General features: G+C 39.9%; 1 protein-coding gene across 2 annotated transcripts in view; it reads left to right on the top strand.

Moving 5' to 3' along the window:
• The window catches only part of Prdm5 (PR/SET domain 5), a 131,576-nt gene that overhangs the window by 28,286 nt on the left and 88,590 nt on the right, over positions 1 to 14,700 (top strand). For both annotated transcript variants that reach the window (XM_042692983.1, XM_042692982.1), the window contains exon 3: positions 11,849 to 11,971. In XM_042692983.1, the coding sequence (XP_042548917.1) occupies positions 11,849 to 11,971 (123 nt within the window). The remainder of the gene's footprint in view (positions 1 to 11,848; positions 11,972 to 14,700) is intronic.

Genomic DNA, 14,700 nt, shown 5'->3' with positions numbered 1-14,700 from the left:
CCTAGAGGTAAATTGAAACGCATACATACACTTTGGTTGGCATTTCAGAAGGTAGCTTTGTAATTGATAAGTCTCAGGCATTTCAAAACCCAGAGGAGTGCTGTGTTGACCTATAGCCCAGGACTTGATTTTCAAGTTGTTTTTCTTTTCCCCCAATTTGTGTACTAATTTGTTGATCCCAGGCTACCTACAAGAACACTGTGTGGCCTGTCTGTGGACTTCATACTAGGATAAGGAAGTCTGGGAACAGTTCACGCAGTGACCTCTGTGTCTTTAGAGGACACAGATGAAAGTCACAGATGAAGGTCACAGAGCTGAGCAGCTTCTTATGGTACCATCTGTCTCTGCCACCTTGTACACAATCAATGTAGGAAGAATTCTGGTCCCAGGGAGAGCAGCATGCTGCTCTTGTGTTCTGTGGAGTTGTGTCTTTCCCCAGTGCTGTTGGCAGGCCCATCTCATCCCTCTGGAGACAGAAGACACTGGCAGCTTGTCTAATCTCTCGTTTTAACCTCTGGGTCTATATATCTTGTGGAATTATTTTCAAAAAGTGTTTGATAGCCTGGTGCCAGTGACTTAGCTATAAGCCTAGCTATTCAGGAGGCTGACATACGGAGAATCGCAATTTGAGGCTATCATCTGAGGCAGAAAATTCCTGGATTCCCATCTCCAAAATAATCAGCATAAAGTAGGGCAGCATTTGAGTTGTATTCAATGTATACTATGTCAAAAATGAACTATGTACCTTGTGGTTAGGGCCAAGAGAAGGAAAACAGGAGAATGAAGAGAGGGTGACATTGGTCAAGAAACATTGTAACCCCACTGCACAATTGCTTACTAATAACAATAAAAAGCAAGAGTCATGGCCCAAGTGGTAGATCACCAGCAGAGCAACAGATCCTGCAAACTACAGCAAGGGTAAAACACAAAAGAAGCCTGATAAATTCATTACTACGAATTAGCTCACCAGCAAAACCTTGGCCTATTATGAGGCAGTTGTAGCCATTTGTTCTCACCCTGCTCTATGCAACTATTCATTTAGTTGAAAAAAAAACCTGACTTAGGGGCTGGGAAGGTGGCTCAGTGGTAGAGCGCTTGCCTTGCATGCCTGAGGCCCTGGGTTCCAGTCCTCAGCACCACATAAGCAAAAAGAAAAAAGCCAGAAGTGGCGCTGTGGCTCAAGTGGTAGAGTGCTAGCCTTGAGCTGAAGAGCTGAGGGACAGCGCCCAGGCCCAGAGTTCAGACCCCACGACCGGACCCCCCCCCCCCCCAAAAAAAAAAAAGATATGAAAAAAAAAACACCTGACTGAGGTTGGTTGTGAGGTGGGGCATTGTTCTAAACTCTGCAGAACAAGGAACATCAACACAATCTCTGCATTAGAATATCTTCCTAAAACAAATGCTAACATCTGCTTAAGGAATTGTGATTTTGAGGGGGGATATTGACTTTTTGTTTAGATACCAAAATTAAAGAGCTTTCTGTAGGTGAAACTATTAAAAGCAAATATAGTAAGTAATAATATATGAATCAGGCAGCTTTTTAAATGGTTTTTCTTCAATTTATTTATTTATTTATTGCTCATACTGAAACTTGAACCCAGAACCTGGACAACACCGCTTAGCTTTTTTTCTCAAAGTTGGTGCTATGCCACAGCTCCACTTCTAGTTTTTTCCTTGGTCAGTTGGAAATAAGAGTCTCACGGACTTTCCTGCCTAGGCTGGCTTTGAATCATGATCTTCAGATCTCAGCCTCTGGAGTAGCTAGGATTACAGGTGTGAGCCATTGTATCCTGCTTCAGAGTTTGGAATGTTAATGAAGGTAAAATAGTAACTCCGGGGAACAGGATACTGTCTGCCCAGAAGTTGTTCTCAGTAGGGGTGTTTTCCAGTCACCCAGTCCACACTCCGGACTGGAAGGTCCTGGCAGGTACAGTTTGTTGGTCATTTAAACTTCATAGGAGGGTTTTAATATGTGCATTCAACAATTTTTTTCCTTGTTTTTGTTCCAACAACTGCCAGTGGAAGTCTTATCGCTGGACAAAGAAAGTGTTTTTGTTGCCCTGTAACTTTAGATTGGCTTAACGTAAAGGGCAGTTTCCTGGAGAATTAAAAACACTCCCTAGAGAATGCCTGAGATTTGTAGGCACACGTTAAAAAACTCAAAGCAGAGTTCCACAATGCCATTGGAGCATTGATTTCCCCAAATTCTTTTCTTTATTGTGTTCTGCATCTGTATTTTTAATGGTTTATTATGTTTTTATGAGGTGAAAAAAAGCAATAGAAACATTTATGGCCAATAGTTTCCTTATGTGTTAAATTCTTCCCCCAAGTCTGACGGCTCAGTACGCACTGGTTCTTCGGCCCCTTGTCAGGAAGAAAATAAATAAAAATCAACACATGTAATTTTAGGCTGAAGATGTGGAGAAAACTCATAAAATGGTTCTGATGAAATTGTAGAAGTGTATAATTTTTTAAAAAATTAAAGGAAGAATAGATTATGTCTGTTTGGAACCCGAGTAGAATGAAAATATATAAAATGCATGTAGTGTCTCCACTTTTTCTCTCTCCTTTCTTCTCCCTCTCATTGAATTTTACACAAATTTTTTACATTAAACAGTGTTCAAATTATATTTAAAGGCATTAACACTATTTTCATCTAAGCAATAACTGGGGAATACAATAATTAATGATCACAACTAAAATGAATGGAGTAAGCAAAGGCTGACTTTGTTGTACAATCTTAAGCGCCTGACACCAGCCCATGATGTAGGTGATTCTGGATGTGCATTGCTTCAGAGCACCTTCCCCAGGGACTGGCTGGCCACAGCAAAGCTCACACACGGGGCTGATCTGCAGGACTCTTGAGATAAGAAATGAGTATTGTTTTAAGCTGCTGTAAGTGATAACAATGTATTGTGCTCATGATTTCTTGTAGCAATAAGTGCTTCCAGAAGTGGAGTATTTGCTTGCCTTTCCCTCTCCCTCCCTCCCCCCCTTCTTCCTTTCTTGATGTAAGAAGTGTGAGAAGGTTTCGGGAGAGTAAGATAGAATGAAAAGTGTGATTATGTTTCTGGATACCATCCCTCTCTGTCTGCCCCATACCAAAGGTTATTCAGTAATTTAAAGGATACCATTTACAGTAGCAGAACACCACATATATACACAGATATAATTAATGTATATGAATATATATATTTATATATAATATATAAACTATAATATGCAATATATGTATATGTTTATACTTATATAAATATGTAATTTATATATTTGTGTATGTATGCTTATATATGAATGTATATATTTTTTAATCAAGGTAAAAAATACAGTCATTTATGAGTGTACCATAACCAGTAGGAAGCATAACTATGGTCTGGATATTCGTTTTCTGTTGTTGCCATACAGGTCAGGACAGATTAGTAATTTGAAACAATACCTGTAGTTCTGTAGGAATGAAGCCCATAAGGGCTTTCTGCTTAGGGTCTTCCCAGCCCAGAGAAGCGTGCTAGCAGCTTCTCAACTAGAGATCTTGAGGATCAGTTTGCTTCCAGGTTCTGTCAGGTTGCCCTCTGATTTTAATGGGGTCGAGAGGCTGAGGTCTTCCCTTTACTGCTGACCCTAGCCAGAGGCAGTTTTCAGCCAGCTCTTCTGTGCCATTCTCCTTCCCAGCCATGAAGAAATTCCCTTACCTCAAATCCTTCAGTTAACCCTCCAAGAAGCTGCAAGGAAGGTGCGTCTCAACTGGTAGAGTACTAACCTTGAAGGAAAACCAAAAAAGAGTGCTCAGGGCCTGAGTTCAAGTCTCAGGACCAGCACCAAAAAGCTCCCCAGAAACCAACCACAACAAAACAACAACAGCAACAACAACAAACAGGAGAGAATGCACAAGGTTTCTCAGATCCCAGTCTTTTTACTAACATCCGGACTGCACTGTTGTACACACAGAGTTAATATAGAACTCAAGAGCACTGATCAAAATAAAACCTCTGCTTTATTTTCTTTTGAAATTATAAACATTTAGTGCTTCAAATACTTGAAGCTGAAAAGAACCTTAGAAAAGCATGCTGGAACGGTAAAAAAAAATTGTGACTAAGGATCCAAAATTCAGGGGCCACCCAAGGCTCGCATTTCCTCACTTGGGGGAGCCATTGACCTCACTGCGTTGGGCTGTGGTCTTTTCATCTCTAAAATGAGCATGATGAGCAGCGTGGTCTCTACCTCTGCCCTCCCAGAATCTGTAAAAGCATCAGAGAGGGAGAGAGACCACAGTTCTTCCTGCAACCCCACCATGCCTTGTTAGTCCCGGAGGCCACAGGGCCCTCACTGACCAGCAGGCACCTTAAAGACAAGATCCTGCTTCTGAAGTGTTGCTGGGAACCTATGGACCATTTTTCTGCCGTGTCACCTTTTCAAGGAACCCACACAAAGGGCAGCTGAGTTCCACCATTTGATTCTTGGACACCAGAGTCAACAGAGCCTTTGTGTGGCAGCTGAACACCTGCATGGCCTTCCAGCCCCTCTGACTTCTTCCTCAGGTCTCCCTGAAACTCAAGGCCTGTGACTTCCTACTATGCATCCAGCACTGCCCGCTCCCTCATCTCAGCTTCTGTTGCTGACCCAAGCCTTCTGGTTTCTAAAGACAGGCCCCCTTGCATTTCTGCCTTCTTTGTACAAGACTACAAGGGATGGCTGATGGGGGAGTATCCCTGTCCTTACCAGCTCTCCCTCTCTTTCTGTGGATGACCACACAGGACACACATGGCACATGAAGGACAGACAGGATACACCCGATCCAGGCACTGTTTCTATTGATGCAGCCACAAAGGCTTTTGGGGCTGTCATGAAAACGAAACTTCACTGGGTGTATGACTAAGTAAGTCCTATACTTGAGCTCTTGACCACTCAGAGATGGGAAGTCTTTTATTTCATTCATATTTATAAAAAATAAATATATAGTGCCATACAGAAATAGACATAGTTTCCCCTGCCTAGTAACTATATTCCCAGCCAAGAACATTTTCCTTGAATGTGGGTTTCGGGCAGATCAGGTGAGGCTGTCTGGATCAATAACACATTCCACAAGGTAGAAATTGCTCACCTGGCTTGGAGTTGATGCCATCCCCCTCCCCAGCTTTGTGTTTCTGACTTTCTCAGTGTGTAGCCAGCTTGTATAAAACCCAAGGTCTCCCCTTCTGGATCCTTCTTTCTGATGCCAGCCTGGTTCGGGTGCCAGCAGTAAACTCCTTTATCCTCTCTAAAAAGTGGTCTTGATCTTTGCTGGTCTGCTTTTTCATGCTAATATAATGTATATGCTACATTGTATTATGTGTATTTAATATATGTATTATGTTGTATATGTTATAGATAATATAAGTAATATATTAATATATAATAAATTATGTTATAAAATAGATATATTATGCTATATGTTATGTTATATATAACAATAAAGATAATATAAATATGTTATAAGTATGTTATGCTATATTATAACATATTTACATTATACTATGACATATATGTTATATCATAGTATAATATAACATTTATATTATCTTTATTGCCTATATTTAGATAATATATAAATTTATATATAAAATATACTTTTTATATAGTAGATTTTATTAATTTTAAGTATTTGTATAGAGTTTCAATTGAACATGCCATTTTATGAGTAGAGTGCTAAGATTTTGTCTCCTTGGGCTGGCTTCAAATGGAGATTTATAGGTATGAACCATCAGCTTCCCACACTTAACAGGTGAGGATTACAATACACAGTCAAGGATTCTTTCCTTTGTCTCCCTACATGAAGGAGAGGAATTCATGGGCCAAGGTGATTAGATGCAGTTTAGAGCAGATCAGCCACATTGGTGTGTGTGTGTGTGTGTGTGTGTGTGTGTGTGTGTGTGTGTGTGTGTGTGTGTGTGTGTGTGTGTGTGTGTGTGTGTTTATAAGCACCAAAACAAGCAAAAGAACTTCATGGAGAATCCTTTGAAAAACCAATAGGATTAAAGAAGAAGGGAAAACATGGGCTTTGCATAGAAAGTATAAATCATGGCAGTTTCCTAGTGATTGATTTCCAAGCGAGTGTTTCTTTTGGTTTAAATCTGACAACACTATGCTGTCAGAACTGATCACTTTGCTGAAGCACACTTGCTTTTTTGTGTTTCTAAAGGTACATTGAAGTTTGGTTCATAGTTAAACACTGAAGGCAAGTTGTGCCTTATTTAATTAAAAAATTACAGAAGAAATTCTTAAGATTTAGGTTAAAAAAGACATACTCTAGACTGCATCATGCTGTGAATTTGAGGTCTCAAAACCACTTTTTTGCACAGCCATCTTAAAAGGGGAAATATAAGGTGAGTATCAATAGCTCATGCCTGTAATCCTTGTTACTCAGGAGGTTGAGATAGGAGGACCATGATTCTAAGCCAGCCAGGGCAGAAAAGTTCCTATGAGACTCTTATCTCCAATTAATCACACAAAAACTGCAAGTGGTGCTGTGGCTCAAGTGGTAGAACACTAGTCTTGAGCACAAAGAGGCTCAGGGACAGCACCCAGTTCCTGAGTTCAAGCCCCACAAAATTGACAAAAGATAAGGACACACACACACACACACACACACACACACACACACACACACACACACAATACGACATAATTTACCACTAATGGTATTATTGCCATCTTTTTAGGAACTAATGCTGTTAGTTTTTGCTATTTTGCTAATTTTTTTTCAGGGCAAATATGGTTGCTTTTCCCCTGGAATTTCAGTGTCTTGTAGTGGGTGAGTTTGAAATCCCATGGCCCATTGAGCTGGTTGAAGATACACCCTTCAATTATGTGATAGTCCTTTTCCTTTTGAAAAGTAAGCATCCAAATAACAAATGAGCTTTCCTGTCTACAGTTGACTCAGCTTTACAAACTCAGTATTGAAATTTGAGGAGACAAGGTTTGTACATATTGCTTACCTATTTCTAGTATTTCTTTGAGTTGTGTTAATTTTCTCCAATTGAGCTGAATCTTTCTGTGGTTACCTCAGTCTACCTGGGTGGGAAGATGAAGTCAGCTGTGACTTTTTTGGTGGTCTGATTGCATCATTTAATTGCATTTAAAATTCCATGTAACTTTTAAAAAAGTTGTTGTTGTAGAGTTGATATACAGAAGGGTTACAGTTATATGAATTAGGTAATGAGTATTGAGTACAATTTCTTTATGACCCATGTCTCGCTTTCCATCACTTTTTCCTAATTTTTCCCTCCCCTCCCCGTCCACAGCATATCCAGTTCATGTTCCATGTGGTGTCCAGTGAGCTCTACCACTGCATTTGTTCATCCTTGTTCTATCTTTTATGTGCCCTCCCTTTCGTTCCCAAATATAAACAAACAAACAAGACAAAAGGAAAAGAAAACAAAAACATCAACGATGGTAACTAGAAAAAAGGATCTCTTGTTTCTTGGAATTCATTTCCTAGAATTTTATTCTGTATGTTCACTCTCTACATAGCTATTGAGCCTTCATCCACCACTCCTATGCATATCCTACTTTGGCCTCAGTATGTGATGACCAGAGTCCTGTATAATTTGTCATGTCCCAGGGTATGTGCATATGTATGTATACATATATATATATATATAGATCAGACAAGGACCTCATATCTACAATATATTTAGGGCTCAAAATATTAACCCATAATAAACCCTCAAAAACTCAACAATCCAGTCAATAAATGGGCTAAAGACTTAAAGAGAGATTTCTCAGAAGAAGAAAAAAGAATGGCCAATAGACACATGAGGAAGTGTGCCATATCTCTGGCCATAAAGAAGTTAAATCAAAAAACATTGAGATTCCTCCTCACTCCAGTTAGAATGGCCATTATTAGGAAAGCTAACAATAACACATGCCAGTGGGGATATGGCCAAAAGGGAATTCTATTACACTGTTAGTGGGAATGTAAATTTGTTCAGCTGTTCTGGAAAGTAATATGGAGTTTCCTTAAAAGACTAAACATACAGCTCCTCTATGACCCAGCAGTCTCACTTCTGGGCCTTTATCCAGTGGGCTACAAACCAGGACACACTAAAGGTACCAGCACAACCATTTTCATTGCAACATTGTTTACCATAGCCAAGATATGGAATCAACCTAGATGTCCCTCAGTGGACCAATGGATCAAGAAAATGTAGCTTATATACACAATGGACTGCTAATCCATCAGAAAGAATGATATTGTACCATTTGTAAGGAAATGGAAAGACTTGGAAAAAATTATATTAAGCAAAGTAAGCCAGAACCAAAGAAACATAGTCTGCATGTTTTCCCTCTTTTGTGATAGCTATAATTTGTCTATAAATCTACGAGTAAACACACTGAATGATCAGCTGTGACTTTTGTTTGCTACTGTTAATCTTCAGTCTAGAGAAAGTCTAGATTTGTGGTAGCCAGTACCAGCATTGAGCACAGGCTGGAAACGGCAAAGTCTCTGTGTGCAAACTTTCTGTTTATGTAGAGTGTCAGACTCAGAGATAAAAACCAATTATGTGGGTTTTCTTCTCTTTCATGCATGTCTTCTTTTCCTTTTCTGCTTCATTTAACTGTTTGTGTAAATGGCATGGGGTATCTGGACAAATCAAGTTGATTTGAAGTTGAAGTCAGTTTTATTAGGAGATGAGAGCTGTGGAGGTGTGGCTCAAGTGTCAGAGTGCCAACTTTGAGTGAAAAAGCCAAGCAATAGTGCAAAGCTCTGAGTTCAAGAAGTTCAAGTACCAGCACTAAAAAAGAAAGTTGTCAACATCCTGTGAATTGTTGGCTGTCATAATGATTCATTAGAGAATGTAAGTGCCAATAAATCAATTCATGTAAATTCATTAGAATATAAATGATAGTAAATCAATAATTGTCCATTTGTATTGAGAGTGACATGTTTCAGAATTTTAGTATGAAGTTGAATCCATGCATTTCTTTGAAGATGGAATGTTGTGTGGGAAGGGAAGAGACTGCCAGAAAGTTCATGCATCTACTGGAGGGAAAATAAAAATGAGTTACTAATTCTGAGTAGTTGAACATAGATTGAGCCCAAGAGCCTGGGAAAAAGTTAGAATACATGAAGAACAAACAGTGTTCCTGGTGAAAACTCAAGTGTGCTCACCAGTCTCAGCCAGAGAAATCTTGGCTATGTACCACATCACAGAAGAAAGAGTCCAGCCATCAACCATATCTGATATATAGTGTGCTTAAATCTGAGTCATAGACGTGTGAATAATCGGTCCTGGCCTAGTTTATCTAAGCAGTTGTCCTCTCAATTGGTAAAAGCTGGTAAGTTATTGGTGTTTCTTTAATACATATATTTTTCTTCGGTGCTATTGCTGGGGCTTGAACTCAGAGCCTCACATTCATGCTTGGCTTTTTCACTCAAGGCTGACTCTACTTCTTGAGCCATAACTCCACTGTGGCTTTTCTGTTCATTAATTGCAGTGAAGAGTCTCTTGAATTTGTTGGTCCAGGGTGGCTTCAAATTCTCGATTCTCACAACTTAGTCTCGTGAGTAGCTAGGATTATAGGCATGAGCCACTAGGGCCTCACATTAAGTTAGACTTAATTTCAGCAACAGTTGTAGATTGTAGGTTACACTTCCTTTAAGAACACATTTCTCTCAGATATGTAGGCATTTTGCTGCCTTCTGGGTGCAGTTTGGTCCTCTGTTAAGTAGTTTTGTTCCTATGACCATGGCTATGGAGATACCTGATGGGAAGGACTTGATTGTTCACTATTTAAAATTATGTGATGATTTGGAGGAATGCATTGTGAGTTGGTGAAGCCAGCAGTATGCTTCATGTAGCTCTTGGTGGGGTTGCTTGGCGGTTCTGGCCTTTCCTGGAAAGGTGGGTTAGGGCAGAGTGGGCTCTGAGATGAGAGATGATCAAGGAGGTGGTACAATTCCACTGTGCACATGTAAGTGCGTAGAATGGAAACATGAGGTCTTTACTGTCCCAAATTCCTCTCTTAACAGTTACAATATTGAAAATTAAATGTGGCTTCCTAGTAAGGGTCTGGCATTTTATTAGAGAATTCTGAGGGATTATGAAAACTTCTTTGGCATTTAAACAAACAGGACTCCTTGGCCAAATATGGCAGTCTAATAGATTGTAGGAAGAGACTAACTGAATTTTTCACATACAGTGCATGCTAGACTCTTGAAATATCCATTTTCCAGGCATTCAACAGATGACTTTATCACAGATTTATGGATGAGCATTACTGTTTCTGCACAGTAACTGGATGGCTTCCTGATCTGTGTATGCACGTGTGATCTGACATTGGCCAGTTTGTCTGATCTGAGCACTCACCACTTCCTGGGTTGTTTCTACTCTCCCCTGCCTCTCCCCTACCTTCTTCTTATTGTTCTCAAACCTAAGCTTTCTTAGCTTGTCCAAACCTAAATTTTCTACCAAGTTTCTTTCCAAACTATGCTTTTCTGTTTGCTACCCTTCTGCCTGGCAGCCTCTTTCCTCAGCAATTCCTTCTGGTTGAAATTATTCTCAAGTTAACTCATCAAAAGGCTTTATCTGACCACTCTGTCCAGTGTTTCTCCCATTGCTAGATTCTCCCGTCTCCCCTCCTACTTCAAATGTTCACACCAGCTAATCTTTAAAGAAGGCTGTGTCTAAGTTTAAGGGCTGTGAAGGCAAGGGCTTTGTTTTGTTTATGGGAAGATTTTCAGTTCTCAGTAGTTAAGGATGTAGTGACTCTTGGTTGAACAAATGAATGAGTATCCAGAAGCACATGCAAACACACATACACTGTTGGGTCAGAGTTGTCCTTTCAAAGAGAAAAAATTTGAAATTGGTTTTTCCTCCCCTCAGATATGCAAAGATTAATTTGCATTTGCATTTGTGATACTTGGTGTTGGAAATACTGTCGCTCATTTTTTCCTGTTCTCCACTGAATCCTAGAGGTGGATAATGGGGATTGGTGTATATATTTTTACCAAACTGGGCAAGTGCCTAGTCACTTAACAGTGAAGGGTTTTGAGAGAAACTGAATTCCAAGCAACTTGCATTCAAGAATGTCCAGTGGAATACCTGGGGTTTTGGTATTTTTTTTTTCCCCTTCGAAGAAATGTTGAGTAGATCTGACATGCAAAGTCTTAACATTCCGAGATAAAGGAAAGGAAAAAAAAAAAGAAAAGAGAACACTTGGTTGAAACAAAACTGTCTGGTACAGCTACTTAAAGATCAGGAAGTAATATATGAAAGATAATTTTAGAAAAAGAAAATACTACTCTCATTAATTCATGAGCAGGCCATTAAAAGATGAGATGAGATTTATTTTGTTCATCCACTTAAAAAGCATGGACGAAATTATGTGTTCTGTTGGCTGTCGGATCCCATGGTTGGTTTCGTAAGTTCCCATTTATGGAGATGACTCGGTTAGCCGGTGGAGGGAGAAACTAAAGGTGGCCCCAGCTTTACTCCTTCAATTGGGAAGTGAGCAGTACCACCCTCTTCTGCCATTTTTGGTTCTCTTCTGCACAATGGTGGTTATGACACATGTATTCCAACATTCCTACAACGACAAATCATTTTAACTGGAAAATATCTGTCCATACTGGGTATTTCTGAGAGTTGATTACAATAGTGAGTCATCTAGATATACCTCACCAAATGAAATAGTGGGCTTTGTGAAGACGTGTTTAAAGGAAGAATGTTTGTTAATCCAGCATTTATTCAACACCGGTCAATTAAAACGGTCTGTGCTTGGGGACAATGTCTCACGCCCTACCCTGGGTATATTTAGTAAGGTTCATCAACAGATGTCCATGGGAATTAAGGAGACTTTTCTGTTTCAGGTGCGTGGGAGGAAGGGAGAAGTTCTGTACATTTTGGACGCCACCAACCCCAGACACTCCAACTGGCTGCGCTTTGTTCACGAGGCCCCCTCGCAGGAGCAGAAGAACTTGGCTGCCATTCAAGTGAGCTGATTCACGTTGTATTTGGACTCTACACTGTGAGGGAATGAATTAATTTATAACTCTATTCCCTGTCTTAAATTTACTTCCCAGTGACCTGGTTCAAATATCAGTAACTAACTTACAAAAGCAGAGAAATCACATGTAGTCAGCCTGTGCAGGGTAGGGGCAGCTGAGTGGGACGCTGCACCAGGTCACTTGCTTTTATGAGAATTCTTGAGAGAGGGCATTATATGCTCTGATACTGTGCTTGGCAGGTTTCACTTATCTAGTATTTTCATTTTATCCAATGAATTCTTGATAGCATTTTTGGTTTATTTGGTCCAAAAGATACTGAGTTACTGTTTAAAAAGGAAGCTTAACAATGACAGTTCATTTGGGTATGTTGTGCACAACTAGACTCTGAGTCTCTGAGGATCATGGGCTAGGCAAGGCTCTTCAGAACCAGTAAGGTGTGTGTGTGTGTGTGTGTGTGTGTGTGTGTGTGTGAGAGAGAGAGAGAGAGAGAGAGAGAGAGAGAGAGAGAGAGAGAGAGAGAAAGAGAGAGATACCACATTTTCTTAGTCCATCCATCAATTGTAGGGCATCTAGGCTGTTTTCATAACCTGGCTGTAGTGAATAGTGCAACAATGAACATGGATATGTAGGTACTTTTATTATATCCCTCAGGGGCCTGGGTGCTGTCCCTGAGCTGTTTTCCTGAAGACTAGCACTCTAATACTTGAACCACACCTCTATTCTGGCTTATTTAATAATAAACAAAATCTCACTGGCTTCCCTGCCCAGCCTGGCTTCCAACCAGCCTCAGATCTCAGCCTTTTGAGTAGCTAGGATTATAGGCTTGAACCACTACATCTGGACTTTTATTTTATCTTGACTTGCAATCTTTTGGATAAATGTCCAAGAGTAGTACTACTGGACCATCGGGGAGTGCCATTTTGTTTTTTTGTTTTTTTCCATACTGCCTTCCACATACCCATCCAAAGTGTAAGAATATTCCTTTCCCCTTGCAGACATCCTTACTAATATTTGTTGTAGTATATTTTCTGGATAATGGCCATGCTGACTGGAGTTTGATGGAATCTTCATGTTATTTATTTATTTATTTTTGTCAGTCATGGGGCTTGAATCTGGGCCTGGGCGCTGTCCCTCAGCTCTTCAGCTCAAGGCAAGTGCTCTACCACAGGATCACAGCAACACTTCTGTTTTCTGGTGATTTATTGGAGATAATCTCATGGACTTTCCTTCCTGGGCTTGCTTTGAACTGTAATCCTCAGATCTCAGCTTCCTGAGTAGCTAGGATTATAGGCGTGAGTCACTGGCACGCAGTTCCACGTTATTTTGATTTGCACTTCCTTCATGAGAAGAGATGTTTAACATTTCTTCATGTACTGGCCATTTATGCTTCTTCTGAAGAGTTTCTATTTAGATCATTTGCCTCCTTTATGAATTTGCCCCTTTATTTATTTGCATTTTTATTAAGTGAATCTTTAAGAGGTTTGTTCTTTGAGCTCCTTGTGTATTTTGGTTACTACAGATAGAAAAGATCTCCCATCCTGTAGCCTGTCTTTTTGGCTTAGTAACTATATCCTTTCCTGTGCAGGAGAATTTTAGCTTGATGCAGTGCCATTTGTCAGTTCTCTCTCCTATTTCCTGAGCCTCTGGGATTCCACTCAGGAAGTTGATGCCTGTGTCAGTGAGTTCTATTGTTTTCCTTATTCCTTCCCCTAATAGTTTCAACCTTTTAGGTCTCACGTGGAGGTTTTAGATCTTCTTTGAATTGATATTAATACAAATGAGACACAGGGCTCTTGTTCCAGTCTTCTATATATGGAAGCCCAGTTTTTTCCATCACCCTTTGTTGAAGAGGCTTTCGTTTTTCCAATGTATATGCTTGGCTTCTTGGTCAAAGATCAGATGTCTGTAGGTATGTAGGTTCATTTCTCTGTCTTATAATCTAGCCCATTAGATCTATTTTTGTGCTAATAGCCTGGAATTGTGAAATCTCTGGCATTGCTTTTTTTTTTTTTTAACCCCCCTCCGGATTGGGCTACCTTGGATCTTTTTTTTTTGTCAGTTGTGGGGCTTGAACTCTGGGCCTGGGCACTGTCCCTCAGTTCTTCAGCTCAAGACTAGCACTCTAACGCTTGAGCCACAGCACCACTTCCAGTTTTCTGGTGGTTTATTGGAGATAAGAGTTTCACAGGCTTTGCTGCCCAGGCTGGCTTTGAACTATGATCCTCAGATCTCAGCCTCCTGAGTAGCTAGGATTACAGGTGTGAGCCACCAGTGCCTGGAACTACTTTGGATCTTTTGAATATGAACTTTTGGATTGTTTTCTCTGCCTCTTTGGAGATTCTCCTGGGTATAATAGCAATAGTTCAGTTGCTTTTAGCAGGATGGTCATTTTCACAATACTTATTCTTCCAATCCATGGACATGGAAAGTCTTTTCCTGGTGTCTTCAATTTCTTTCTTTAAAGTTTTGGATTTTTCATTGAAGAGATCCTATACCTCCTTGTTTAGGTTTATCCCTACAGTTTTTAATGTATTTTTCTGAGGTTATTGCAAATGGAATTATTTCCTTTGCCATCTGCTCATTGTTAATATAGAAAAAGGCTACTGATTTTTGTGGCCAACCACAAATATAAACTGATTTATTGATTTTTTACTTGTAGGCACTAATTTTTCTTCAAATATATTTATATTTTGTAATGACTTCTTGAGCATTTC

Source organism: Dipodomys spectabilis, unplaced genomic scaffold (assembly GCF_019054845.1).
Source record: "Dipodomys spectabilis isolate Male_0828 unplaced genomic scaffold, ASM1905484v1 ptg000162l, whole genome shotgun sequence".
Classification (NCBI taxonomy): domain Eukaryota; kingdom Metazoa; phylum Chordata; class Mammalia; order Rodentia; family Heteromyidae; genus Dipodomys; species Dipodomys spectabilis.
This window is presented reverse-complemented; position numbering and strand designations above follow the sequence as displayed.